The 27,978-nt window shown below is 48.0% G+C and overlaps 2 protein-coding genes across 2 annotated transcripts in view; one reads left to right on the top strand and one right to left on the bottom strand.

Annotated features, from left to right (window-relative positions):
* The window catches only part of DLG5 (discs large MAGUK scaffold protein 5), a gene marked incomplete at both ends in the record, with an annotated part of 127,586 nt that overhangs the window by 37,525 nt on the left and 62,083 nt on the right, over positions 1-27,978 (top strand). Inside the window, 4 exons of the mRNA XM_080694782.1 lie at positions 15,079-15,147; positions 19,857-20,019; positions 22,107-22,250; positions 22,843-23,026. Coding sequence (XP_080550908.1) covers positions 15,079-15,147; positions 19,857-20,019; positions 22,107-22,250; positions 22,843-23,026 — 560 coding nt within the window. The remainder of the gene's footprint in view (positions 1-15,078; positions 15,148-19,856; positions 20,020-22,106; positions 22,251-22,842; positions 23,027-27,978) is intronic.
* Positions 5,186-5,647, bottom strand: LOC308261821 (gametocyte-specific factor 1-like; the record flags this gene model as incomplete). Its single annotated transcript, XM_080693982.1, has 1 exon — positions 5,186-5,647. The coding sequence occupies one exon, from the start codon at positions 5,645-5,647 to the stop codon at positions 5,186-5,188; it is 462 nt and encodes a 153-aa protein (XP_080550108.1).

Here is a 27,978-nt window from a genome sequence, read left to right as displayed (position 1 = left end):
TTGGAAACAGGGTCTCACTAAGTTGCTGAGGGCCTTACTCAGTAGCTGAAGCTGGCTTCAAACCTGTGCGATCCTCCTGTCTCAGCCTCCCAAGTGCAGGGATTACAAGTGTGTGCCACCACGCCCGGCTTAAATAAATAAAAAAATTTAAAAAGGATTTTAAAGAAGCTGGGTATGATGGCACATGCTTGTAATCCCAGTACTTAGGAGACTGAGATAAGAGGGTCCGGCTTCACAGCCAGCCTCCACTACTTAGGCCCTCTGCAACTTAGTGAGACCCTGTTTCAAAAATAAAGAATAAAAATTCGGGCTAGGGGTATAGCTCAGAGGTAGAATGCCCCTGGGTTCAATCCCCAGCACCATACACACACACACACAAAATAAGTAAATGAGAAAAGGGTTTTAAAAATGATGTTGCTCAGTGGTAGAATGAACCCCTCTGGGCTCAATTCCCAGTATGGAGGGGAAGAGGAAGAGACCTACAGGTCAGGGGGGTGGGTGTGCTAACACAGGTTGGAGGCTCACGAGTGTGGGGAGGACTGTCTCCTTCCACATAGAACCCCAGGTTTGAGCTGAGCACCTAGGCTCCTGCATTTTGCCTCCTTGCAATTCTTTGGGCTCTTTCTGTACTCTTCATTTTTTCTCTTCTGGTGCTCCTGACAGTGCCTCCCCACGCCCCACCACTGACCTGTCTCATCTTTGATGTAGTCACCATGGACAAAAAGCTCTCAGAAAACGAAAGAGGAAGTTGTAGACTCAATGCTTACCCCCCGAGGAAATGCATGTTTGCACAAAATCCTGTCTGACAGTTCCCATTTGAACAAAGAAGTTGGAGTCCCAGCAGGCCCTAGGAAATATGAAAATTGCCACTCTGTTGGGCTGCTTGCTAATGGCAGCTGAGTGTCTGAGCCCTGTCTGCAACTGAAGATCTTGGTTTTTCTGATGAAGGTCAGTGGCTGGCCAAGCACACATATTGCATGTCGCTGCAGAGCCTGCTTGTCTTCCCCTTAAGATCTTCTCTTTGTTTTTCTGAAATGTGACAAAATGGAATGTGCTCTTTTGTTTTTTTGTGGTACTGGGGATGGAACCCAGGGACATTCTACCTCTAAGCGACACCCTCAGCCCTCTTTTTTATTCTTTATTTTGAAACAGGGTCTCCCTGAATTGCAAAGGGCCTCAGGAAGTAGTAGCAATTTAGTGAGATCCTGTCTCCAAAAAGAACAAGGGTAGGATTTAGCTCAGCAGTAGAGTGCCCTTGGGTTCAATCCCCACTACAAGATCGCTGTGAACCGCGATCCTCCTGTCTCAACTTCCCAAATGTTGGGATTACAAGCGTGTGCTACCACACTCCGTGGAATGTGCTTTTAAAAACAGGTATTTAGAGATGGCCTGGCTGGCTTTGCTGGCCACTTCTGCCGTGGGAACCCCTTATCTCATTGTGGCTGGCGGGACCTGGGCTAGGGCAGCTTGTATTTTTTTTCTTTTTCTTAATAGTCTTTCTAAATATATTCCTTTTGGTCCCCTCCCCCTTTTTTGGCACATGAGCTGAAGATTCAATAGCATCTCTTAACCGTGTTAGCTTTTTTTATCTTAATATTTTTCCCCCCTGATTACCAAAGCAATAGAGTGCTTATTAAAAGGAAAAGAAAAGAGAGTCTGGACCCATATACAACAGAAAGCGTGGTTCCCCTTTAGTACCTGCTGCTGCTGGGGGCTGTGGATGGGAGAGAAAGCAGGTTGGGCCCACCCCTTGCTCATCAAGGCAGGAGCAGACTGGTGGCTTTCCAGGTGAGGAATGGCCCCAGACAGATTGTTTAGGATGTGTCGGCTCAGTGGTTCTTAAAGGTGTGGGCCTTGCAGGTGGGTGTGTCTGGTCATTCTCTATCTAGCTGAATGATCCTGGTCTAGTTCCTTAACCTCTGACAGCCTCAAGGCTGTCTTGACAGTCTGTAAAGTGGGACTAATGGCTAACAGCACTACCTCCCTCTCCAGTTTTAAGTAAGATAATGTCTGCATTTAAGGGGTTTTCCTGGCTGTCACCATGCACTTATGTGGCTGAGCACTGGGTAGGTGTGTTGGTTTGCTGGGCTGCCATAACAAAGCATCGCAGCCTGGGTGGTTCACATACATACATCTGTTGCTTCCCAGTTATGGAGGCCAGAAGCCCCAGGTGAAGAAAGTGTTGGCAGGGATGGGGTCTCCTGAGGCCTTTCTCTTTGGCTGGCAGGTGGCTGTCTTTTCCCTGTGTCTCACATAAAGGACCTTCCCTCTTTGTGCCTGTGCCCTAATCTCTCTTATAAGAATGCCAACCACGTTGGACCTGGACCCACTCTCATAGCCTTGTTTTAATTTAGTCAAATCCTGCTAAGGATGGTGATGCACACCTGTAATCCCAGTACTTGGGAGGCTGAGACAGGAGGATCATGGGTTTGAGGACAGAATCATCAAATAGTGAGACTTTCATCAATCTAGTGAGAACCCTGTTTCCAAATAAAAATAAAATAGGGCTGGGGGTATAGCTAAGAAGTAGAATGCCCCTAGGTTTAATCTCCAGTACCACTAAATAAAAACATATATACATACACATACATACATACATACATACATACATACATACATACTTTAGTTACATCTTTAAAGATCCTTTATTCAGCTAGGCATGGTAGTGAAGGCTTATAATCCCAGTTACTAGGGAGGCTAAGGCAGGAGAATCTCAAGTTTGAGGTCAGCCTCAGCAATTTAGTGAGATCCTGTCTCAAAATAAAAAAGAACAAGGGTAGGATTTAGCTCAGCAGTAGAGTGCCCTTGGGTTCAATCCCCACTACAAGAAAAAAACAAAAACAAAAACTCCCCCACACCAGAAAAAGACCCTATCTCCAAATAGGATTATATCCTAAGATATTGGCAGTTAGGGTTCCAATATAAGAATTTGGGGAAGGGGAGTGCAGTTCAGCCCCTAATAAGAGGATTATGAACAGGAGGGTGGCCGGGAGGCTGGGCACTCATGGCCAGAGGTCAATGTAAGGATGCAGGAAGGCGCAATGGCAGGAAGGCCCAGCTGCCTATGGAGCCCTCCATGGGATTTCCAAACCAGCTTGCTCATCAGCATCACTGGGCAGGATCTTCAGTTTGGATTGCTGGAGATGCTGACTATCAGGGGAAGAAGGCATCTTGAAACTCGATGTTTCTTTCTTTCTTTCTTTTTTTTTTTTGGTGGTACTGGGGGTGGAACCCAGAGGCTTTTCTACTTCCGGGCTATCCTCCCAGACCTATTTTTTTTACTTTATTTGGAAACAGGGTCTCACTAAGTTGCTGAGAGCCTCACTTAGTAGCTGAGGCTGGCTTTGAACCTGTGTGATCCTCCTCTCTCAGCCTCCCAAGCGCTAGGATTACAAGTGTGCACCACCATGCCCAGCTGAAACTCGACATTTCTTAAGAGCAGCCTAGGTGAATCCAGGTTTGGGAGGAAGAGGCTGTACTCACTGATCGCCCCACTCCTGTGGATTCCCCTACCAGCAGGGGTATGTGGGTGCTGGCTTGGGGGAGTTTCTTTGCCTGGCAGTGCCAGGGTCCCTGCCTGTGCCAGGGTCCCTGCCTTGGCTGCAGGCTGTTACCTTCACTCCTCTTCCTCGCGTCCTGCCAATCAGAGTTGTAGGTTGGCTTGTATTTGACTTCCCGCACTAGTCCCAGCTCACTGTGGGACCTGGCTGCAATGGTTCCTCTCTGGACATCTGTAGAAGATGATACATAGTTGGGTGGTATTTGGACCTCCATAGCTCTTAGAGGCTGAAGTCTGCCTAGAAAACATCTATTCCTAACTTTCCAAGCCATAACTGGAATTTGTCTTGTGCGGGTCCTGGGGGCCAAGTATTAGTGATACAGGGCTGGGAACCCAGCCTGCTTAGAACCCAGGCAGGACACTGGGCCTGTTTGCCATCAGGGCTCTTCCCAGATGGCCAGCAGGCCAGGAGCTGCAAGACACGTGAGTCTTTGGGGGCTGGTGAGCTGTGGTTTCATTTGCTGTCTTCTGTGGTTGTAGATGTGAATTTTGTTCATTTTTTTTTTTCCCCTCGACACAAAATAAGGAAATATTTTCTCTTGTTACTCAAGATCAACTTTCTTTCCTGAGGTCTGCCTAAGTGTGAAGGAACCCACATCCTTTTGTGCATTCAAAGTGCTTCTCTGGTCTCCTTCTCCAGTTTCTGTGGTTGAGTTGTGGTAATGTGGAGACATCATGGGGCCAGATTTTTTCTGGGGTGAGGTGAGGGGAGCTCTTCTTGCTACAATTGAGGATAGAGTGACTGGGGCTTGTTTTCTGAACACTGGAGGGTAAGATTGGTCCCCCACACAAGCTGGAGGTAAACGTGAGTGCTTTCATTGATGGAAATAATAGGTGTGAGGTTGGAGCTCAATGGAAGCTTTGCTTTTGGGTTTTAGGAAGAAGGATGCTCAGGAGGTGTCATCTTGACTTGGTGGGGCCAGCAGGGGCAGCTGGCACAAGGAGCGCTCCCTTGCCTGAGTGTGTTGGTGCAGTGGGCCTGCAGCCCAGACTGCGCATAGAAGCTCCTCATCTGGTGAGTGTGGCAGCTGTGTTGCATTGTGGAGGTGCCAGGTGAATGTGTGCAGCTGTCCTGTTTACAAAACATCATGAAAGGTCCTGTAGTTTCAGGTCTGGATTCTTTGCACCCACTTCCAAAGGCCACCATTTACAAAAACCATAGGAGGCGCTTTGTAAATGGGCATATCACCTTATCTGAGCAGTATCACCTCTGCTGGTATCACCTTATCTGAGAGGGTATCTTGCTTTAGAAGACCATTTGCTTAGGGCAGGGCCTCCAGAAGCCCCTCTCATGAGCCAGACTCTTCTTAGACTCTGTGTCTCTAGGCTTTAAAAAGAGAATTCATAGAGAAAGACAGTTATCCTCCACTCTCCATCCCATTGCAGAGGATTCTTTTAGTCCCAATCATTTAAAGAATTTTGGAGAAATAGACTGGATTTTATTTTATTTATTTTATTTATTTATTTTTTACCATAGGAAAAATATTCTTTATTTAAATTAAAAACGGTTAAGATGTCAGTAACAAGAGTTGTTACTTAAAACATGACAGTTAAGATTTCATTAAAATTTAAAAATAATTTAAAAAGCCTTCTCTGCTGGCTCTTTAATCCACAGCTTCTTCAGTTTTACTGACCTTTTCTCCAGGACATACAGTTGTTGTTAGGATACTTATTTTCCATATCCTCTTTTGGGTCTCTTGAGTCACTTTCACAAACCAGAGTTTTTGGAGCAAAAGTCTTAAGAACAAATGAAGGAAAATGATGCACGTTATCTATGTTCCACATGTCAGGGTCAGGAATCTGATTGGCAGCATTAGAAGGCTTTTCATTTGGTTCCACACTTGGAGAAAGAACCTTTGAAAGAATAAATGGCTCGTCGTCTACAGCAGTTCTGTTGGTACAGTTAGCCTCATGTTCCTTGAGTCTTCCAATTGGGATCACATGGCAAGCATTATATTTGCAGTTAGCCATCTTTTTAGCAATCTTTGGATTTTTCTTTTTGCATGATGCTATGTGGTACTGTAACCTGCTGGCTGGCATTCTGTGGTTCGGGACATAAGGACATACTTTTAAGGGTTCTGGCTCCATGAGGCCTGTTCCCCAAGTAGCGCTTCTTGAGGATCCTACGGAAGTGTCGCTAGAGGAGGAAGACAGTCTCTGCAGGACACACAGGGCAAACAGCTGAGGTTTGAGAGGGAAAGCCAGTACCTTGGAAGGCTGGTGCTATGCTGCTGCTCAGCAGCCTAGATGCTAGACTCTGACAGCCTGCCTGCTCTTTATTCTCTAGACTGGATTTTAGAGTTTAATTTCAATTAGCAATTAATCAAGCTGCTAAGCACCAAGCACCATAAAGTATTTCTGGAGATTGACTGGCCTGTTGAAGCCTCCCAGTTCAAGGACAGCGAATGTCCCCTGTGTTGCCAACAGCAGACATCACAGGGATTTTCTTCAGTGCATTCAATCTGATGAGTCTCAGCAACCTCGTTTCTCTGAACTAACCTTCCTTGTTCTCTGTCCTGTTAACGGTGTCATCTTTCTGGAGACCCCATCACACACCCTGGCACTTATGCCCACCTCTGCATAGGCGTTCATACCCCTTCCTAGTTGCCCTCCATGACCACTGGTTCAGGGGAACTCTTGTAGGAACACCCCTTGTGTTTTCCCTACTTCCAGTCCTCCTCCTCTTTTTTTTTTTTTTTTTTTAAACTCCCTGTTCCCAGTTGCTAGAGACAACTCCCTGGAGCTCACCCCTGCCCACTTACTTATTCCTGTGCATTGTAGAATTCCAGGGCTGAGCAGCTGAAGCTTTTGCCTAGGGGACAGAGCTGGGTGTGGCTTGAACCACTTGGGGGGGGGAACACAAAGAGTTTGGACAAGTGTAATGGAGAGGGATGGAGGTAAAGCTCATGCTTAATTTGTTTTCCTTTTGTGTGTGTATATGAGCTGGTTTTGTTGTTTTATGTTTTAAAAAGAGTAGTAGAAAGGAGGGTTATAGCTGAGTGTGGTGGTACACACTTGTAATCCCAGCATTTGGGAGGCTGAGACGGGAAGGTCCCTTGTGGACAGCCTCAGCTACTTAGGCCCTTTGCAACTCTGTTTCAAAATAAAGAATAAAAAATAGGGCTGGAGGTGTAGTTCTGAGGTAGAATGCCTGACCCCCCCCCCCAAATAAAGGAGTTACTAGAAGTAATAACTCATTACTAGTATTCATTCAGTAACTAGCAACTACCTGTTACCTCTAGTAATAGCTACTAGTAAAGCAGCTAAAGTAAGGAGTAGAGGAAGGAAGGAGACATGGGCACTGGAGCAGGTCTGAGGTATCCTTTGAGGCAGTTCTCAGTAGTTACAGGGCTCTTTCAGCTCCTGATAGAGCATTTGCTCAGCGTACCCTCTTGTGCAATGCAGACTGTATAAAGACGTTAAGCCTCAGCATAATGAAGAGGAAATTGAGGCCCAGGAAAAGTATTTTCCCTTGGTTACCCACTAAGGGCTGGTCAAACCAGGGAGACGCCAGGTCCTTGCACCTCTGACTCTGTGCCCTTTCTACCATGCAGAGTCACTGTGTGCGTTCATGGTGGGGGGGTCTTCATGAGTTCACATACAACCACTGCATCTCGGTGGGCGAGGGCTCCAGGAACCAGGAGCCTGGACAGAAATGTTCAAGGCAATCCACAAAGCAGATGACAAGAGTGGTGCTGATGGTGTGGGAGGGGACAGAGCACCAATTGCTGATGAGCACCCTCCTTGTTGGCTGCCCTCTCTGGCTTTTGTGGACAGACTGTCCCTGACCTGTCCAGTCTGTATCATCAGCCTTCCTGCTTACTCCATGACACCCAAACTGTTCCCAGAGCCATCATTTCCTCCTGCTGACTCCTCAGCTTACCTTGAGCTGAGATGAATGGGGCACTGCTATTGGGGGATGACAGTGATGATATAACGATAGTGATAATGATAGAATTAAGGAGATGGGTTGGGGCACCATTTGCAGGGTTTTTTTTTTTTGTTTTTTTTTGCATTTGGCTTAAGCATCAGAATCATAAATAGGTTTTGGACTTGTGATATCTCTGCCTCCAGGGTTCCGCCTCCCGTCCCTGCTGTGTGACCACAGGGAGTAGAGGAGGGAGGGACCCCACTATTCACTGAGGTCTGGGTATTTCATTCCCTGGCTTCCCAGATGACCAGAGCCTGCAGCATTGAGCCCCGGGCACACCTCTTCTTCATGCTCTCCCACCTGGGAGTTTAGTTCTCCCATTTCCTGGGCAGCCAGCGCCTCCGCTCATCCTTTCAAGATGGACTAGCAGGCTGGGTGTGGTGGCACTTGCTTGTAATCACAGTACTACAGAGGTTGAGACTGGAGGAACACAGGTTCAAGGACAGCCTCAGCAAGTAGCGAGACTCATCAACCTAACAAGACCCTGTTTCAAAATAAAAATAATAAAATTTTTATTAGGGCTCAGTGGTAGAATGCCCCTGAGTTTAATTCCCAATAGCACAGACAAAAAGATAGACTAGCAGTCCTTACAGCAACCTGAAAATGTGGGAATGAGTGTCATTGCTGCTCTCTGTTAGCAGCTTGGTGCTGCGTGTTCTAAAACTTTGTAAAGAACACTACGGCTTTGTCTAAGCTGGGGGAAATGGACACATCCAGGCATCCAGACCTGATACTTTGGGCCCGGTTATGTACATTGGGGGCAAATCTTCACCTGTTTAAAGGTGACAGCCTGTGCTCTTGTCACCAGCTCCCTGAGCACTGGGGAGATGAGGGTCTTCCCACCATCAGGGGGCCTGTAGGGACATAGGACAGGACCACTCTACCTTGATTCATATGCCCTCATCAGTGGCTGCTGCATCCCAGGGCCATGGGCCCCTGCCTCCCACACCTAAATGCTGGGGCTTGTCATGCCCTTAACCTTGGCTTGGGGCTGTCCTAAAGGTGGTCTCACAAGGGGATTTTGCAGCAGTGGGGTGCCCCCCCTCAACACCCTGGCAGGTATGCAAAGGAGAGGTGGAGTCCATGGGAGGTGATGGGCGTAGGCTCCACAGTCCTTGCAGCTCCTCCATCTCCACTGCTCACCAAATTTGGTATCTGCCTCAGTATCCACACTGGCACCTTTCAGGGAAGGGCTGTGATGCCATTGCCCATTTGCCTCTTTCTATTTCAGTTCCATGCCCTGCTCTGCTCAGATCATTCTTCCTCCAAGATGATCTGGCTTCTCGCACTCATCCAAACCCACCATCCTCCTGGGGCAGCTCGAGGCCCCCTCCCCCATGAAGTCTTTCCCAGCTGCTCCTCCTCCTTGGAGCAGGGGAGCCATATTTTGCATAGGGTGAGGGTAGACTCCTAGGATTGTATCCTGTATGCCCTTTAGTAGCTCTACCACATACTTGAGCAAGCTGCATAACTTTTGTAACCTTATTTCCTGCTCTCTAAAATGACAATCTCAGGGTTATTATGGGAATTAACTGAGGCAATGCCTTCAAAGTGCTTAGCACGGTCCTGGCACTTATAGCACTCGGTACCTATTAACTGCTATTTTCATCATCAGAGAGCGCCACACAGTCTGGCAGTCTGCCTTTGTGGCTTCTGACCTCATCACTATGTCATGGCTCTCAGATTGGGCCCTCTGTGAAATCATAGTGGCTGACACCCAGGGTGCTGCTGTGCCTGGTGCAGTTTCAGGCATTTTTTATATATGAGCTCAGTTGATCCCTCATATCAGCTGAAGGAGATAGACATTCCTATCATCCCATTTTATAGATGAGCATATGGAGGCACAGAAAGGCTGTGTGACTTACCTCTGAGTGAGGGTACTCAGCTGGGTAGGGTAGAGGTGGGAGTTAGACCCAGGCAGGCTGGCCCTGCATCTGTGTTCTGCTTGCCCTGTCTCTTTTGACCCTGGGGCTCAGAGCATGGAGAGCCCTCTCCCTAGTCTCAGAACAGATGAGTAGACTTTGCGTTCCTGAGTCCCTAACTCATTCCCTCTAAACCAGTGGTACATGGGACTCATGCAGGGAGCCTGAGGGATGAGGGGCCTGGGAGTGATCAGATGTGGCTGCTCCTTGATCCTCCAGGGGAAAACAGCAATCTTTCTCCCACCCCTTCCCAGGGGACTGAAGTGGCCTCTCTGACCCAGCAGCAGCCCACCCTGCTGGCTGGGTCCTGGCTCCAGGATGCAGGAGAGCCCCTTCACAGGGGGAAGCCTGTGTCTCTGCCCTTCACAACTGTAGGTGAATGGAGGGGTGTTTGTGGGGGCTCTCTCTCTTTCCTGGGCCTCAGACTGCCTGGGAGACTGGGCGTTCCCTTACCGCTTGGGTGATTTTACTGGAAGTTTGTTTGAAGTGGTCTCCTTGACCCAGTATAGCTGAGTCATAGAGTAAACAGTATTAGTGGGGCCTGATCACTTGAGAAGGACCAGACAATGCCTGCTGCGGGTCAGTCCCAGGATCACCTCCTCAGGACTTCCCAGGAGGCTTCCATTCTGTGATCTGGGGGGCCACATGGCCATGTGGCCAGGGGCCATCAGCAGTACAGAGCCCCAGGCCCTCCTACACCTGGGCTTCCAACATGTTCCCAGGTAACGGTTCCAACAGAAGAGTCCCCATTTTTGGCTCTCTGGCCTGCTCCTCCATTGGAAGCCAGACTCCAGCACACCTCTTCTGCGAATGCTGACACCTCCGTGGACTTGCCCTGGGCCCTCTCAGCTCCTGTGCAGGGCTCACACCTGGGCAGCGAGCGGGCCTTGGCGGCTGTGTGGGGACCCAGGCTGGCTTTGCATCCTCGGTGGCTTCTACCGTGGGGGCCCTGTGTAGTGTTTTGGGCTGCCTTCTTTTTCAGGGTGGGTGATGCAGAGGTGCTTTCAGGGAACTTGAGGGAATGTCACTCTTTCTTGTAAGGGCTGTGACATGATGAGGGGCTGCACTGGGCATTGAGTATGGGAATCCACTGGCCTCTGAATTTGATTGTGAAACCCCAGATGACGCCTGACACCCACCCCTTAGCCCCAGAAGCCACTGGCTCTGAAAGGACACTGTGTGACTTGGGGAGAGTGACTCCTTTTGCCTTTTCCCGACAGTCCTGACCACGCAGACCTTTAGGACAACAATATCGGCAGAGACAAAGCATGGCCAAGACAATGTTGTCTTCGGGCTTCTTTTCCCCTTACTGACGTCCGAGGCTCTGGGAACATTGTGCAAACTGGACCCGGGCCAGTTTTACTCACGACCCCCACTGGCCTCAGGGAGCCCTGCCAGCCGCCTAGGGTGAGGCGGGGGTAATGCCCAGCGACACAGATAAAGATGTCACGCCACTGCCTGCCTGGGTCAGGCCCCAGAGCTCAGTCAGGACTTTGGGGACAGGGAAGAGGAACAAAATGTATTGTTGGCCTGTGGAGTCCCCTGGCTGGGAAGGGAGGGAGGGAGGTGGGTGGAGGGAAAAGAGGTGGCTGCCAAGTTTAATTAACAGTGGAAACTCGCCACCAGGGAGGATGAGAGACGGTTTGAAGAGGAGGGGTGGTTTACTGGAAGATGGGGCACTTCTGCTGCCAATAAGGAGTGCAGCAAGGCGTTCTGTTCCTGCAGTGGCATCTGCCAGTGAGCGCCAGGGTCCCAGGTGGGAGTGGAGCACAGAGGTTTCTGGAGGTGTGAGTGGGAGAGTTGGTTTGTGCCTGCTTTCCTGAGTAGGCAACTTTTGAAAATAGTACACTAATATAATAGCCAGCCAGTCTTCCATGCTCTCAGAGAGGAAGAAAAATATTTTTAAAAATGGCGATTCAGTTAGAAAACAGTCAGTGGGTTGCATAAATTGCAATGGACTAAATATGCATGACATGGGAAGAGATGATTTGAAAAATCTGTAATACTGGGGATTGAATCCGAGGTTATTCTACCTCTGAGCTATGCTGTACCCCCAGTCTTTTATTCATTTTTTTTTCATTTTGAAATAGGGTGTCACTAAGTTCCTTAACATCTCATTAAATTGCTGAGGCTGTCCTCATGGAAGCTGGATCCTCCTGTCTTAGCCTTCCAAGCGCTGGGTTTATAGGCATGTGCCACCATGCCTGACTGATGCTCCTGTTTTTTTTTTTTTTTTTTTTAATTTGTACTGGGTATTGAGTCCAGGGAACTTCTACCTCCAAACTACACCCCCAGCCCTATTTTTTATTCCTTACTTTGACACAGGGTCTCACTAAGTTGCAGAAGGCCTCACTAAGTAGCTGAGGCTGGCCAGTGAACCTGTAATCCTCCTGTCTCAGCTTCCCAAAGTCACGATAAACACTCAGGTTCCTCAGAGATCTGAAGGAGATTTGATGAGACCAGTAGTCATTCCTGCCACTGCCCTTGTTGTCACTCCCAAAGTCCCTTTCTTGACAAGTGTGGGCCACCACACCTGGCTCTCCTTATTTTATTGAGATTAAAAATAATCACCCAGATGTGAGCTGGCGTGGTGGTACACGCTTGTAATCTCAGCATTTGGGAGGCTGAGACAGGATGATCATGGTTCGTAGACAGCCTCAGCTCATATTTAGTGAGGCCCTTTGCAACTCAGACCCTGTTTCAAAAAAAAGAATTAAAAATAGGGCTGAGGGTGTAGGATGAAGGTATAATGCCCCTGGGTGCCACCCCTTTACCACAAAAACAAAACAAAACAAAAAAAGATGTTAAATACATAGCAAAAGGCTGGAATGGTGGCCCATGCCTGTAATCTCAGTACTCAGGAGGGTGAGACAGGAGAATCACAGATTTGAGGACGGTTTTAGCAATATAATGAGACTTTCAGCAATCTAGTGAGACCCTGTTTAAAAAAAAAAAATAGAAACGACTGGAAGTGTAGCTCAGAGGAGAATGTCTCTGGGTTCAACCCCCAGTACTATAAATAAATGAATGAATAAATAAATAGCAAAACTAAGTATGGGGTAGGACTTGAGGAGGCTGAACTTGGTTTCTTCACTTCTAAGTGGAATCATATAATTTCAAGGCCAAATGGAGTACCTTCAAATGAGGTACAGATTGTTCTTAGGATGCCTCTGGCAGGGAGGTACTGGCCCCTGTGCCTACCCTGCCTGGGCCCTTTCATCCTGGGGCAGTGCCAGCATGCAGACCATGTGGGCTGCAGCTCACTCCACCATCACCCGCCGTCCCATCTCTGCTACTAGAGGTGGTTGAGAACACATCTAGTTCCTCTGACAGTTGTGCTCGAAAACAAGGCCCCTTCCCACTCTCATAGTGGTCCTCTTCTATTCACGACAATCACTCAGGTTCTTCGGAGATTCGATAATGAGGCCACTGGTCATTCCTGCCGCTACCCTTGTTCTTGTCACGCTAAGTCCCCTTCTGCTCATCTTCCTCCCCCTCCTTCTCTTTCTGCTGGGCACACCTGCTAGCTCACTGGCATACCTGTATACTAAGGCTGTCTGTCTCTGCCCTCCATATATGTTCCTCACCCCCCACACCCAGAGTCTCCTTCCCCCTGGGAGGTCTCTCCTGTGCCCTTTCAGGTTTCCTCTCTCAGCTTCAGAGCCTCTCTCCCTGCAAGGAGTCTCCCTTCTCCTTGCTCTTCCCTCCACCTCCCCTCCCTGTTTACATAGTCTCTCCATTTCTTTTTCTTCTGGGAGCATGTAGCAATGGGGGTACTAGTGAAGAGTTGAGATGGAAGAGAATCCCTTGAATCTAGCCCCACATTTCTGTGCCTGGAGCTTGAGGTCTCATTAGTTTTCAGCAGCTTTCTGACCTAGAGTCCTAGCCAAGCGTGGTGGCGCACGCTTGTAATCCCTATGCTTGGGATGCTGAGACAGGAGGATCGCACAGGTTCGAAGCCAGCCTCAGCTCCTTAGTGAGGCTTTCAGCAACTTAGATCCTGTTTTCAAATAAAATATAAAATAGGTCTGGGAGTATAGACCAGAAGTAGAAAAGCCCCTGGGTTCCACTCCCAGTACCATTAATCAACCATTCAATCAATAAATCAGTCAGTCAGTCAATAGAAAATACTGACCCAGAGTCCTAAGTCTTGTTCATAGACTTTATTACAAAAATCCTATCGCTGGCATCTCCACTCTGCCCAGTTCGTGCACTTTTTGTTGTATAGTCCTCTTGGTTCCAAACAAACATTGCATTTCTCATGTTATCTTGTTTAATATGACCTGCCATCTCTGCATCTCATGCTTCTTGTGACTCCAGTCCAGTCTCTGAGGTGAATTGGTTTGCCTTCTCTTTTAATTTTCTAATAAGCTTTCGTCTTGAAAGGCAGGCTCAGAAATAGCCCTGATCCACAGGTTTCTTCTGATGTTAGGGATGTCATAATTGGTTCTGAAAATATTCAAATGGAAAAAACAACAACCTGGTTTTCACAACCAGGAACTAACAACAGCAAGTGTGGACTACCAACCCTCCCCCCCTTAAGAATATCCCCCCAAAACCATGTGCTATTCTCTGGTTTGGATGATAGTGTAATTGCTCATAACTTTTTTGTGTGTGTGAGGTACTGGGGATTGGACCCAGCTCCACTGCTGAGCTACAGCCCCAGCCCTATTTTATTTTTTTATTTTGAAACAGAATCTCACTAAGGCGTGGAAGGCCTTAATAAGTAGCCAAGACTGGCTGCCGTGAACCTGAGATCCTCCTGTCTCAGCCTCCCAAGAACTGGGATTACAAGCATGTGCCACCACACCAGCTTGCTCATAACTTTTTGAATAATTTTTTTGGGGTGCTGATCATTAGACCCAGGGCCTCAAGCCTGCTAGGCACATGCTGTGCCACTGAACTGCACCCCAGACCCTTGAGTAACTGTTACTAAGGCAGCAGACACTGATTAATCTCTGAGGACTAAGCTTGCATGCAGTGAGGACATAAGAGCAGAAGAGGAAGTTGGGTTGGTGTTTATTTATTTATTTTTTGTTTTTACTTTTTTTTTTTTTTTGGTGGTACTGGGGGTGGAACCCAGAGGCTTTCTACCTCTGGGCTATACTCCCAGACCTTTTTTATATTTTATTTGGAAACAGGGTCTCACTAAGTTGCTGAGAGCCTCATTAAGTAGCTGAGGCTGGCTTTGAACTCGTGCGATCCTCCTGTCTCAGCCTCCCAAGCGCAGGGATTACGTGCGTGCGCCACCACGCCCGGCTTGGGTTGGTGTTTAATGGAGGCTCTGTTGCCCTCTGCGTGGAAGTTAGTCCATATCAAGAAAGCTCTGTAGGAAATCCCCACAGCCCATTTTAACTGGGGGCATGCTGCTTTCTGGCCAAGCCTGTCCCCAGGTATACTACCAAGAGGCCAGCTTGCCACTCTGCCCACTCATCTGTCTCTGGATGGCATGGGCAAAGTGAAACAAAGCCGGGGTGAAACCTCCCAAGTCCATTTTCTGCCCACAGCAATGCCTCTGTCTGCCCTCAACTCCAGATCTGTGGACACTGGCATGGCTCTGGCTCTCTGCCTCACGCTGACTGCAAATGGATCTTTCTAACAGTGCTCAGAGTGTGGATGAGTGGCCCTTTTGTGGTAGTAACAACTGGTCTCCCCTCTGTTCCCAGGCTCTACCTACAGCGTCCTGTCGATCATGCCCTCAGACTCGGAGAGCAGCAGCTCCCTCAGCAGTGTGGGTAAGTACCACCTGCTGGGTCCTTCTTCCTGGGGGATGCCAGACAGGCTAGGGGTCTGGGCATGAGCTGGGACAACCTGATGGCTTCATGGCATGGGAGGTTGGTCTTCCTTGTCAGGCTGTTTATGAGATCATCATGTTGGAAAAAATCGGGCTTTGGTTCTAGGCGGGGTGGCATGGAGGAAGGACATGCTTTGCCTTTCATTTACTGTGTTAGGCCATCGCTTCTCAGTGAGCCCCCAGCATTCCCTGCTCAGAGGCCTCATAGTATCTCAGTGACCACTCTGTGAGGCTGACCCCTTGGGCCACTCTCTGAGAGAACAGCAGGGTGTTGATTCAGGGACAGGAGTAGCTGGTTCATACTGAATTGATGTTTTCCTGAGCCTGGGTTCCAGAACCCCATAAAATGAGGCCAGCCCTACCTCAGTTCACTGGAGATGTACCAGCAGGAAGGGAAGGTGGTGACCGCTCTCCCACACCTCTGAGGCCTGGCCCTGTGTGCAGCCCTCTGCCAAGCTCCTAGAGTGGTCTCTGACATCCCCTCTGGCTGTGAGCAGTGGCTACACGTTTAGTGCTGATTTCTGAGGTTTTGCATTAGAAGTGATCACAGAAATCTTCTGGTCCAGTCATTTTGCTTTCCCAGTATAAGGAGATGGGAAAATTAGCATTATGATAGGGAAGTCTCAAGCCAGAGATTCAAGAAATAGCCAGAGGCCGATACCCATCTGTCAGCTTGCTTCCTGAACTCCTCTGAAGTGCCAGGCATAGGCTTGGGATGGAGGGCAGATGTGGTTCCTGGATCCTAGGCCCCCAGGGAACAGTTAAATAACATTACAGTACAGGAGGTTAGTGCAGTGAGAGAAGCAGCCCAGTAGGGTCCTCTGTGCCTTTGTGGGGCTGCTATGAAAAATCCTGCAGACCGGGGGCTTCAACAACAGAAATCACTACTCTGGAGGTCAAAAGTCTGAGATGGAAGCACTGGTAAAGCTGTGCTCCTCGCTGTGAGCCTGTGTCCTGGCTTTTGGTGGTGTAGGCACATTGCCAGATCTCTGCCTTCATGCTCACAAGGCATTGCCTTGTGTGTGTCTGCACATTCCTTTTACCTTTTTTTGTGGCACAGGGGATTGAACCCAGGGGCATTCTACCTCTGAGCTATACCCCCAGCCCAATTTTATTTCTTGTTTGGAAATTGGGTCTAAGTTCCAGAGGACCTTGCAGAGTTGCTGAGGCTGGCTTGGAATCTCTGATCCTCCGGTCTCAGCCTCCCAAGTACTGCATTCCCCTCCTTTTTTTTTTTTCTTTTGTGGTACTGGGGATGGAACCTGGAGTCTTTCTACCTTTGGGCTACACTCCCAGACCTATTTTATTTTATTTGTACTTTTATTTTGGAAACAGGGTCTCTTAAGCCAGCGCGGCTGGCTTCGAACCTGCATGATCCTCCTGTCTCTGCCTCCCAAGCGCAGGGATTACAAGCGTGTGCCACCATGCCCGGCTTTTTTATTTTATTTGGAAACAGGGTCTCACTAAGTTGCTGAGAGCCTCACTAAGTAGCTGAGGCTGGCTTTGAACCTGTGCGATCCTCCTGTCTCAGCCTCCCAAGTGCTGGGATACAAGTGTGGGCTACCACACCTGGCTTATATTTCCCCTTTTAATAAGGTTGATGGTCAACAGGCGTGGTGGCACATACTTGTAATCCTACTACATGAGAGACTGAGACAGGAGGATCACAGATTCAAGACCTGTAATCCCTTAGTGAGGGCCTATTTCAAAATATAAAAATAGAAAGCTGGGCTTGTCGCTGCACACTTGTAATCCCAGTATTCAGGAGTCTGAGACAGGAGGATCGCACAAGTTCAAAGCTAGTCTCAGTTACTTAGTGAGACTCTCAGCATACTAGTGAGACCCTGTTTCCAAATAAAATATAAAATTGGTCTGGGAGAGTTGCCTGGAGGTAGAGGGCCCTGGGTTCTAACCCCAGTACCACACAAAACAATAAATAAATTTAAAAATAGAAAGAGGTGATGTGTAGCTCAGAGGTAGAATGTTCCTGTGTTCGATCCCTAGTGCCAATCAACAAACACGTACACTGGTCATATCACTTAAGGGGTCCACCTTGCTCCAGTGTGACCTTCCTAATTTAATCATCTGTAAAAGACCCTATCTCCAAATAAGGTTCTATTCACATTGGCTGGATTAGGGCCCAACATCTTTGGGGACCACAATTTAACCTGTAACCTTCACTCTGTCTGGGGTTCAGAGATGACTTTGCTAGGACCACAGCCCACAGCACCTCACCTTCTTGAGGTATAGGCTGACCATCCCTTAAGAGAGTTACCAGATGTGGCTGGGGAGCTAGGCATGGTAGTACACACTTGTAATCTCAGTTCTTGGGAGGCTGAGACAGGAGGATCGCAGGTTCATGGCCAGCCTCAGCAATTTAGTGAGGCCATGTACAACTTAGTGAGACCCTGTTTCCAAATAAAAGAATAAAATATATCTAAGGGTATAGCTCAGAGTAGAATGCCTCAAGGTTCCATCCCCAGAACCCCCCCCCCCAAAAAAAAAAAAAAAAGATGTGGTTGGAGACACAATGAAGCGCAGGGTGTAACAAGTATGCTCCACAACCAAGGCCCTGCCTCTCCTCTTCCTGGATAGGAGGGTGGGGCAGGGGCGGGGGTGGGGTTGAGTCAACTCCCTGACCTTGCTGGGCTCCTCCCCTGTAAAGTGGGGACTATACTACTAGCTCCTGCATTGGGGGGGTTGTTGTGATGTTGCATGCCTACCATGTCCCGTTGGTCGCTGAGTAAGTGAGTGGGTCTGACACTGAACTCTGAAACCCGCTTTTATGGGTGGTCAAGGAGTGTTTCAGCGAATGGCCTTGGGAGGTAGGTCCTCCCTAGGTAATTTCCCCCTGGAATTGATGAGAGGAGGAGGAGCAGGCATGGCCACAGGGGCCTAGAACATGCACAGGAAGCCTCACAAGTCAGCCAGGTAAGTTACTGCAAAATAGGTGATTCAGGACCCTAACCAACCTGTCTTCTAGAGCTGGGGACAGGAGCAAGGTCAGATTTGGTGGGGAAATGGGAGGAAGGCTTCTGCGGCTGTGACTAGAACCATGTCAAGAAGGGAAGATGTTCCTGAGAGACACCGACCCTGGGCCCACCTCTAGAGAATGTTCTGGTGCACAGCAGTCCTGGCTGCTATGCTGGTGGCTTTTTTTTTTTTTTTTTTTTTGGCGGGTCTGGGGATAGAAATAGAACACAGGGGCAGTAAACTTCAAAGCTCCTCCAACTTACACCCCCTGCCCTATGGGTTTTTTTATGGTTATACTGGGGATGGAAACCAGGGCCTTTTCTACCTCCGGGGTATATTCCCAGACCTATTTTATACTTTATTTGGAAACAGAGTCTCAATAAGTTGCTGAGAGCTTCAGTCAGTAGCTGAGGCTGGCTTTGAACCTGTGCAATCTTCCTGTCTCAGCCTCTCAAGTGCTGGGATTACAAGCGTGTGCCACCATGCCCGGCTGCAGGTGTCTTTTAATAATGAGCATTTCAGGAATACTAGATCCAAGTGGATCTACCTGAAACAACTACCTGAAACGCTGACCAGCAGTGGGCTGAGAGCTTGAGGCTCCCGCCTCCTATCATGGTAAGCTCGCCCCCACCCTGTCGTGCTCCCTGATGCTCCTGAGGCACAAGGCCCAGCTTTTATCCTGAGGGGCACTTGGTTTGCAAGAGCAGCCCACCACCAAGGCTCAGTAGGAAAGGGGTGATCAGGATGGCAGAGAGACAGATCTGCATTGTGTCCTTTGCATGTCTTGGGTCTACTGCAGCACCAGTACTGTGTTCCCTGGGTCGAGCCATCCTCCTTGATCCCAGCACAGAACAAGATGGCTGCTATGAGATCCTTTGCCCTCTCCCAGGGCTGGCTGAGATGTCAAATGGACTTATCGACTGAGCTAAATATAAAGGCTCTCTGCATGAATCTCTTTCCCCAGGACTTTGAGTGTAGTGCTTTCTCCCTAGGTAGGAGGGTCATGTCCTTCCTGCAGATGGATCTGGCCATGTTGGAGGTGGTGGTGGCTTAGACACGGAGTTCTGTCCAGATACTTTTGGTCCTGGGGAATGGTGATGAGGGTGTGGTGTGGACAGGGAAGTCGAGGCCCCAGGACTTACCTGGGCCATGTCACATTTGGCTCTGCTGTGTGTTAGCAGCTCCTCCAGGCTGGCACATGGGCTGGCTTGGGCAGGTTCAACGGGCGGTGGGATTTCTGCAGAGCCAAGTGTCCCACAATGATGGGGGAGGGGAAGCTGCCCTGGTCCTTAGGGGGTGTGCAGGGTTCCATGTGTGCCTTCCTGGTCAGGTCTCTGTCCATCCCCCATGCCATGTCCAGGGCTGAGTGACAGCTGGCATTTCCAGCCCAGGAAAGGAAGCAAGGGTTGGGGCCAAATAGCTCCATCCCAGAAGTGTCCAAGCCAGGGTGGGGAGAGGGTGAGTGTCCTTGGGTCCTCAGCCAAGGCCACACAGTCTGGACTCAGGCCTTGGCTCTGCCTCTCGATTTGTGGATTGGTGTTCTGGCCTGTGAAAGGGGGATGCTGCAAGACCCACCCTGTGGGCTTATGAATGGCTAGCACAAGCCAGGAGCTCCGCACTGTCCACACCTCGTGAGTCCTGCCGAGTGCAAGTTTGCTTATTTGGACCTGCCCACAGGTACCACTGGGAAGGCACCATCTCCGCCACCTCTCCTCACTGACCGGCAGGTGAATGAGAAGGTAGAGAACCTCTCTATCCAGCTGCGGCTGATGACCCGAGAGAGGAATGAGCTACGCAAACGCCTGGCCTTTGCGACCCATGGAACAACCTTTGACAAGAGGTAGTCACACTGTCCAGCTCCCCTGCCCCCAGGGAGCTGTCGCATTCCAGTGCCATCACCCCAGGCACTTACCCTTAGCTCCCTGGGTCTAGGCTGCACTCCCAGGGTGTTCCTTGCACAAACCCCAGTAGCAGAACCTGAAGGCTGGAGGCACAGGCTTGTCCTGCTTCCTCCAGATGATTCCCAGAGCCTATGGTCTGAATTCCACAGCTTGGGGATTGAGAGGGGAGCGTGCATATTCCATCATGCATTTGGAGAGGCCCCGACAGTGGTGTGCGTGTGTGAGAGAGGGGGGCTCTTGTGTGTGTTTGTGGTGGAAGAGCCTGTAACGGGCCTCCCAGGACTGTGGACTTGCCTAGCAAATGATCCAGGGCAATCTGGGCATCAGCTGGAGGGGACTGGATCCTACTTAGGTACCTCACCGGCTAGTTGGAAAGCCTCGGGCTCATAACCACCCCACTCTGGGCCTTTGCCTTCTAGCCCTGACAGCCTGTCCCTGTCCCTTCCTCTCTGTGGCTCCCGGAAGGCCCCAGCCTGCCTTGTTGTTGGGTGGAGCTTTCTGCAGTTTGTAATTACATTAACTGTTCTCTGCCACATGTGTCTTAGGAAAGGTATGATTCACCTGATGTCTTTGTTGTTTTGAAGAAAATCTTTGATTCTTGTGATGGGATTTAGAGGTAAATACCAGGACTGTAAGGTGGGGCAGAGAGTGTTCAGGTACCTGTATGATCCAGGACAACTTCTGAAGAAGGAGGGACTCTGAGCTGTTTCTTCTTTAGCTCCCATACTGGGAAGGGTTCTGGGTGGAGCGAAGAGGTTGCTTCTGGAATTCTATCAGGGCTGCAAAGCGGGATTCTTCATGAAGCATGGATTTGTTAGCAGTGAATACTGTGGCCCTCCTCTTTTATAAAGTTATATTAAAACATAGCCATGTTCATTCACTTAAAATATTGTCCATGGCTGTGTTGGTGCTGTAAAGCAGAGTCAGCTGGTTACAACAGATTCTATATTGCCCTTAAAACCCAAAGTATTTATTATTTGACTCTTTATAGAAAAAGTTTGCTGGGCCAGTCGTGTTGGCACATACCTGTAATCCTAGTACTTGGAAGGCTGAGACAGGAGGATCACAGGTTCTCAGTTAGCCTCATTAAGTTAGTGAGGCCCTAAGCAACTTAGGGAGACCTGTTTCAAAAATAGGAAATGAAATAAAGCTGGGACTCTAGCTCAGAGGCAGAATGCCCCTGGGTCTGTGGCTGGGCTTGCAGATCTTTTTTTTTTTTTTTTTTTTTTTATTTCTGACAAGTTCTCAGTTGATTGCAATGCTGCAGGTCTGAGAACTCATTCTGAGAATTGTCCAGAATTCTGCTCTTGGCCAGTATTCTCAATGTATAGCCACTTGGCTGTTGATTGGAATCCCTTGGGGAATTTGAAAAGCAATCCTGGGGCTGGGGTATGGCCTGGCTGCTATGAGCTGCTATCAGGGGTCTTGAAGGGGGCACTGGGGTCTGGAGGGGCTGGTGTGCCTAGAGGTGGGCTGTTGATGCTGCCTGGGACTCACTGTGTCTGTGTGTGGATTCAGCACACTCCACAGTCTCAATAGTAGTGCATTTACCTGGCATGCATGAGGGAGACTCATACCTAGCACTGCAAAAACTGAGAAAACCCCTGCTGTTTGGGTTCCATGCACAGAGATGCTGACGCAATTGGTTTAGATGCTGATATTGTGATGTGTACCCAAGATTGAGGATAACTGTTCTGAAACGAGGAGAAATTTCATCATAGGTTTCTGGTAGGCCCAGATTCCTAGAAGCTTCTAGAGAGCAAAGTAGCCCCTTTGTCAGTTCCCCAGGCCCATGGGTTTGAGAGGGAGGAAGCTGTGGGAGCTCAGGCAGCCAAGGTCCCTCCATCCGAGGATCCTGCTTCCTCTGGTTGGGGAGGCAAGGGTAGCGGCATTTAACAAGTACTAGGAGGTCACTGCATTGGACACCAGGACATGGAAACTGCTGGGCTGGGATGATTCGGACACAGCCCCAGGTCAATGTGAATCATGCGCCTGCGTTCATGGGGCTGTTTACTCTTGGGACCAGGCCCTACCACAGGCTGAATCCAGACTACGAGAGGCTGAAGATCCAGTGTGTGAGGGCCATGTCGGACTTGCAGAGTCTACAGAACCAGCACACTAATGCTTTGAAGAGGTGTGAGGAGGTGGCCAAGGAGACCGACTTCTACCAGTGAGTGAGCCTGCTGGGACCAGCAGGATGGCTGCTTTCTGCCTCTCTTTATCTCAGGACCTGAGCCAGGGGCCCAGGTTCTATTCCTTACTATGTGTGAAATGAGAAAGTTGATCTTCCACATCGTCTTAGTGCCAGCTTCAGAAGCCAGGTAGACAGGAAAGCCATTTGCAAGACAAGGCAGAAGGCCAGGCAGTCGCTGGGGCTCTGGGCCTCTGTCCTGTGGGACAGGCAGATAAGGCATGCTCTCCTTGGCCTCCTGGTCCCCTTTGAAGGCATTTGCTGCCCACCTGCCTGTGTTCTCCCAGGTTCTAGTACCCAGAAGAACCAGGTCTCTGCCACATGAGGTCTAGTCTCCTTTCCTTAGAAATACCTGTGCCCCTTTCTATGTCAGTTTTTAAAAAGTGGTCTCAGTCTTCTTGGAATTTTGCTCTTGACGGGCTTTAGCCTGATTCTCAGGTATTGCTGGCCTGGCTGCTATGAGCTGCTGTCAGGGGTCTTGAAGGGGGCACTGGGGTCTGGAGGGGCTGGTGTGCCTAGAGGTGGGCTGTTGATGCTGCCTGGGACTCACTGTGTCTGTGTGTGGATTCAGCACACTCCACAGCCGGCTCCTGAGTGACCAGACTCAGCTGAAGGATGATGTGGACATGCTGAGGCGGGAGAACGGGCAGCTGCTGCGGGAGCGGAACCTGCTGCAGCAGTCCTGGGAGGACATGAAGCGGCTCCACGAGGAGGACCAGAAGGAGATTGGAGACCTGCGGGCCCAGCAGCAGCAGGTAGGGCGGGGCAGCTTGGGGTCGACAGGGTTAGTCATCCACCCGCCCGTCCACCCATTTGTCCAGTTTTTCATTCTTAGGATCATCTGACAAGTATTTTGAGTATGTCTGTCTTATGTGAAACGCTGAGATGTTTGTGAACATTCAGTCCTTGCTCTCCAGGAATCTGCAGGCCAGTGAAGGAGACAAATGTTAATTACTTACATCGTGTATTATTTGAATATCATTTGAATATCAGACAGACAACCAGGGAGGGGGCTCTCTGTGGTATACCTTGCCAAGTATAGCAGAGGCAGTTCATGGAGTCTGAGATTTGGGGAGCTCTGGGCACATGTGAAACAGAGCCATTCTCATTGTTGGTTTTCAGGTAGGAATGTGGCCTCTTATCGTGAGGCTCCCTGCTTTCCAAGGTAGTAGTCTCTTTCTTTCCCTTGTTTGGCTCTTGCTTCACGTTGACGGAGGCGAGTGGTGGCCATGTCAGAGCACTGGCTTTTGAGAGTGGCAATGGTCAAGTGCTTCCACTTGTGTGGCTACCCAGGGATATGGAAAGGGCTCGTACGGGTTCTATCTGTGGATGAGGGGAGATTTGGGTTTGGGAGGCATTCCCCAGGAGAGACCGAGCTCCCCCAAGTACTACAGCATCTGACCAAGCCGACCACTACTTCCCAGTTAAAGACTATTTACAGGAGACATGGGCTTGGCTTGAAACAAAGCTGCTATGTAATGATCTGTGAGTGTAGCATGGTCTTATCTTCATTGCTTTCTTTTCATCTACAATTAAAATTTTTTTCTCATACAAAATAGAAAAATATTGTACGGCCAAAGACAATGTAAACAGAATTAAAAGTTACTGATAGAATGGGTTAAAATATTTCCAAATGCTGTATCTGAAGGTATATTAATATTCCAAATATAAATCCTAAAAATTAGCAACAATAAAAGCAAACAATACAATTTAGAAACAGGTAAAAGATTAAAATAGGTAATGAATCTCCAAATATTTTTATATGACCAATAAACACATGAATATCACTCATCAGTATCATAATATAACTAATCATTAAGGAAATAAAAATAAAAACTATAGTGAAATACTACTTCACATTTGTTAGGATGGCTACTTAACATGAATTACCTTGCTCCAGCTCTTTACCTTGAGTTTCTTACTATCTTTACTTGTAAAGTATGTTTCTTGTAAGCAGCAGATGGATGGATTCTGGTTTTTAATCCTTCTTGCCATTTTATCTCTTTTTATTGGGGAATTGAGGCCACTTACATTCAGTGTGATTATTGAGAGATAACTTTTAATTCCTAACATGTTAAAATTTTATTTCTGTTTCAAATACTGTATATTCTTCTTTGCTTAGTTGTCTGCTGGATGGAAAATCTTGTTTCTCTGGTTCTGGTGTGTGTTACCTATTTCTTCTTTGTAGTTAATCTTGAGTATTTTCTATAGCGCTGGTTTTGAAGACATAAATTCCTTCAGTTTCTGTTTGTCATGGAAGCTTCTTATTTCCCCATCTAATTTGATACAAAGTTTTGCTGGGTAGGAAATTTTTGGCTGGAAGTTGTTTTCTTTCAGAGTTTGGAATATGTTACTCCAAGCCCTTCTGGTTTTCATGACTTGGTTTGGGAAGTCTAGAGTGATTCTAATTGGTTTGCCTGTGAATGTCACTTGGCCTTTTGTTTTTGTTGCCTTTAAGATTCTCTGCTTGGCTTCCACATTGGTCATTTTGACAATTATGTGGCGTGGAGATCCTCTTCTCTGATCCTCTCTAAAGGGAGTTCTATACGTTTCCTGGACCTGTGTTTCAACCTCTTGCTCTATGTTTGGAAATTTTTCTGCTATTATTTCTTTGAAGAGATTATTGATCTCTTTGGTTTCACCTTCTTTTCCCTCCTCTATTCTGATTATTCTTAGGTTAGCTCTCTTAAAATGGGCCCATATTTCTTCAATGTCAGATTCCTGCTGTCAGATTATTTTTCTAAGTTATAAATTATGCATTCATTTTTGGAGTGATCATCTTCTAGGAGCAAGAGTCTATTCTCCATGTGGTCTAATTGATTGTTTATAGTTTGAATTGATGCCTTTACTTCAATGATTGCATCCTCTATTTCTTTTACACTCTCTCTAAATTCTTTTAGAAAGTCCTGTATTATTTCTACAGTTATATTCCTAATTTGATCTTCTGGAGATCTCTGAATTTCTGTGTTATCAGGTTCTGATATTATAGGGTTGTGGGCGTTCATTGCTCTATTGTTCCTCTTTCCCATGATTTCAGAAGTTTGTGCCTTCTCTGGGTTCTTCCCTGGGTCACCACAACTTCACTTATGGTGCTCTGGATCTGGAGTTTGTGGTAATCTCATTTACCACTACTCCTTTACTGGGTTGTATCGCAAAGTCTCAGACCCAGGGATTTAGGTGAGGCTGCGCGAGACCGTGAGGGGTGCCGTGCTGGGTGTGTTCCCACGGGGAGCTGAGACTATGGTGTGGTTTCTTTGCCACCACTACTCCTTCACTGGGTTGGACTGCAAAATCTCAGACCCAGGGAGATTATCAAAGCTGCCCAAGTCCCTGGGGGTGCAGTGCTGGGATTTCTTCTATATTGGCTGCAATTTCACTTACAGTTAATGTGCATGCTGATCTGGAGTCGTTGCGGGTGTGGTGAACTCGCTGCTGCTGCTGGCAATATGGCGTTGCTGTCATGCCCTCGGCTGTGAGGCTGGAGTATTTCTTTTCTGGTTTTGAGCTCCGTTCTGAGTCCCTGGAAGGTGTGATGAGCTTGGCCAGGTGGGCGTTTTAGACATTCTTTGTGCTGAAAGAACTGCTGAATTACACCCAAATGATTTGCAGCTGTTCACTTCAGCTCCTTGTTTACCTTTCCTCTCTGGAGCTGGGTGCTGTGAGGCATGATGGCGCTGGTGCGGCTCCGCAATGCGGGCTGGTTTCTGGTCTCTGGTTGTTCTTCTAGTCTTATTTTTCTCTGTCCCTTGTGTTTACATTTTTTAAATTTCTCTGTTGCTAGTGTTTTCTGGCTATGAAAAGCGCTGATTTTGTGGCAATAGAGATCGGGTGTTAGCAGGACTCATGAACGCTGCTTTTCTTGGTTGCCATCTTCCTGGCATTCCCAATTAAAAAATTTTTAATGATGAAACTATTACAAACTTGCAAGAAACATATAAGTATGGTGCAGAGTAGCCCTTTCTTCATATCGTTCAAGAGTAATTTGCCAACTTTCTGCCTCATCACCTCCAAATACACTTGTGTGTTTCTTACAAACATGGATTTCTCCTCTATAATAGAAGTGCAAATGTTAATGTTGATGTACAACCACAACCAGAACATCAGATTCTCTCAAGCTTTGCCAGTCTCAAGAGTATCATTTATAGGAAAAGGGCTTTGCTCATAATAAAGCATTGCCTACAGCTATCATGACTCTTTCATCTCCTCCAGTTGAGAGCAGTTCCTGGGCTTTCTTGTATGAGCTTGATGTGTTTGAAGGTCACAGGACAGTTATTTTGTGGGATGTTCCTCAATTTAGATTTGTCTGATCCTAATGGTGATTTAGCCTGTGCAACTTGGGTGGGAATGTCAAAGAAATGATGCTGTGGACTTGTTGTGTTCTGTTGACTGGTGCTTGGCTGATGTGGGCCCAACACTTATGGTGTTCTCTTTGGTCACCTGACTAAGATGGTGTCCATAGGCTTCTCCAGGACAGAACCACTTATCTTTCCTTTTGCCCCACTTTTCCTTGTACACGTGCCTCTCTTTGTCTCTATCTCTCTCTGTGTCTCTCTCTCCATAGACTCGTGGTTTTTGTTTTACTCAGTGGGTTATGATCCTAGATGACCAGGGTAGTAGCTTCTTTAAGCTTGATTCTTTGTTCTTTTGACTTCCCCTTTCCAATTCTTTGAATACTCCTTGCTCTCTGACATAAAAAATATTTCAGGCTCTTTTTATAGTTTACCTGCCTTAGTCCCTAGTGCCAGTTATTTATTTCTCAAAGGAGTCCTCTTTCCTTTCAAAGGAGAATGGTATTAAGAAGCTAGATCTGAGTGTTGAGTGTGCTCATAGCTGTTAGGTATCACTGCTCCCAGACCCTCACAGCAGATAGAAGTAGGAGATATCTGAGCATACACAGAATTTCTATCTGTATTCCTGTATTGAGGTAAGTATGTTGAAAACAAGCTGCATATGGGGGGTGGGGGGACAGAGGCACATGCCTGTAATCCCAGCTACCTGGGAGGTAGCTAGCTACCTGGAGGCTGAGGCAGAAGGACCACAAGACTGAGGCCAGCCTGGAAAATTAACAAAACTCTCTCAAAAAATAAAAAGGCTAGAGGATAGCTGAAAGGCAGAATGTTCCTGAATTCAATCCCCATTACTGCAAAATAGAACATGAAAACCACGAGTTTATAGCAACACTTCTAGTTTCTAATTCAGGTTTATTCTACCTTTTAAAAAAACACTGAGCAGGCATGGTGGCATATGTTTATAATCCCAGTACTTGAGAAGCTGAGACAGGAAAATTGCAATTTCATGGCCAGCCTCAGCAACTTAGTGAAGCCACCTGCAACTTAGTGAAACCTGTTTCAAAATCAAAGGATAAAATGGGGCTGGAGGTGTAGCTCAGAGGTACTCAAAGATAGAATGCCCCTGGGTTCCATCCCCAGTACCACACATAATAAAACAAAACAAACAACCCAACATTGGGAAACCTGGTTTCTATCATCCTGTCTGTTTACTTACACAACCCTGTGTGTACACATCTCCCATTTCCTCTGCAGTCCTCCCTGCACCATCCTCCTTGCCCTTGTGGTCCTCACACCCCATGCTTCCCCTCCCTCAGTCCTGGCTTCCACAGGACCCTCCTCATCCCCTGCAGGCTCTGACACTCCGCTGCAGGTGTCCCCTCCTCCCCCCAGTATAGCTTCCTGTCTTGCTGTGTCTC

The sequence above is a fragment of the Muscardinus avellanarius genome, assembly GCF_963383645.1.
Source record: "Muscardinus avellanarius genome assembly, chromosome: 4".
Lineage (NCBI taxonomy): Eukaryota > Metazoa > Chordata > Mammalia > Rodentia > Gliridae > Muscardinus > Muscardinus avellanarius.
This window is presented reverse-complemented; position numbering and strand designations above follow the sequence as displayed.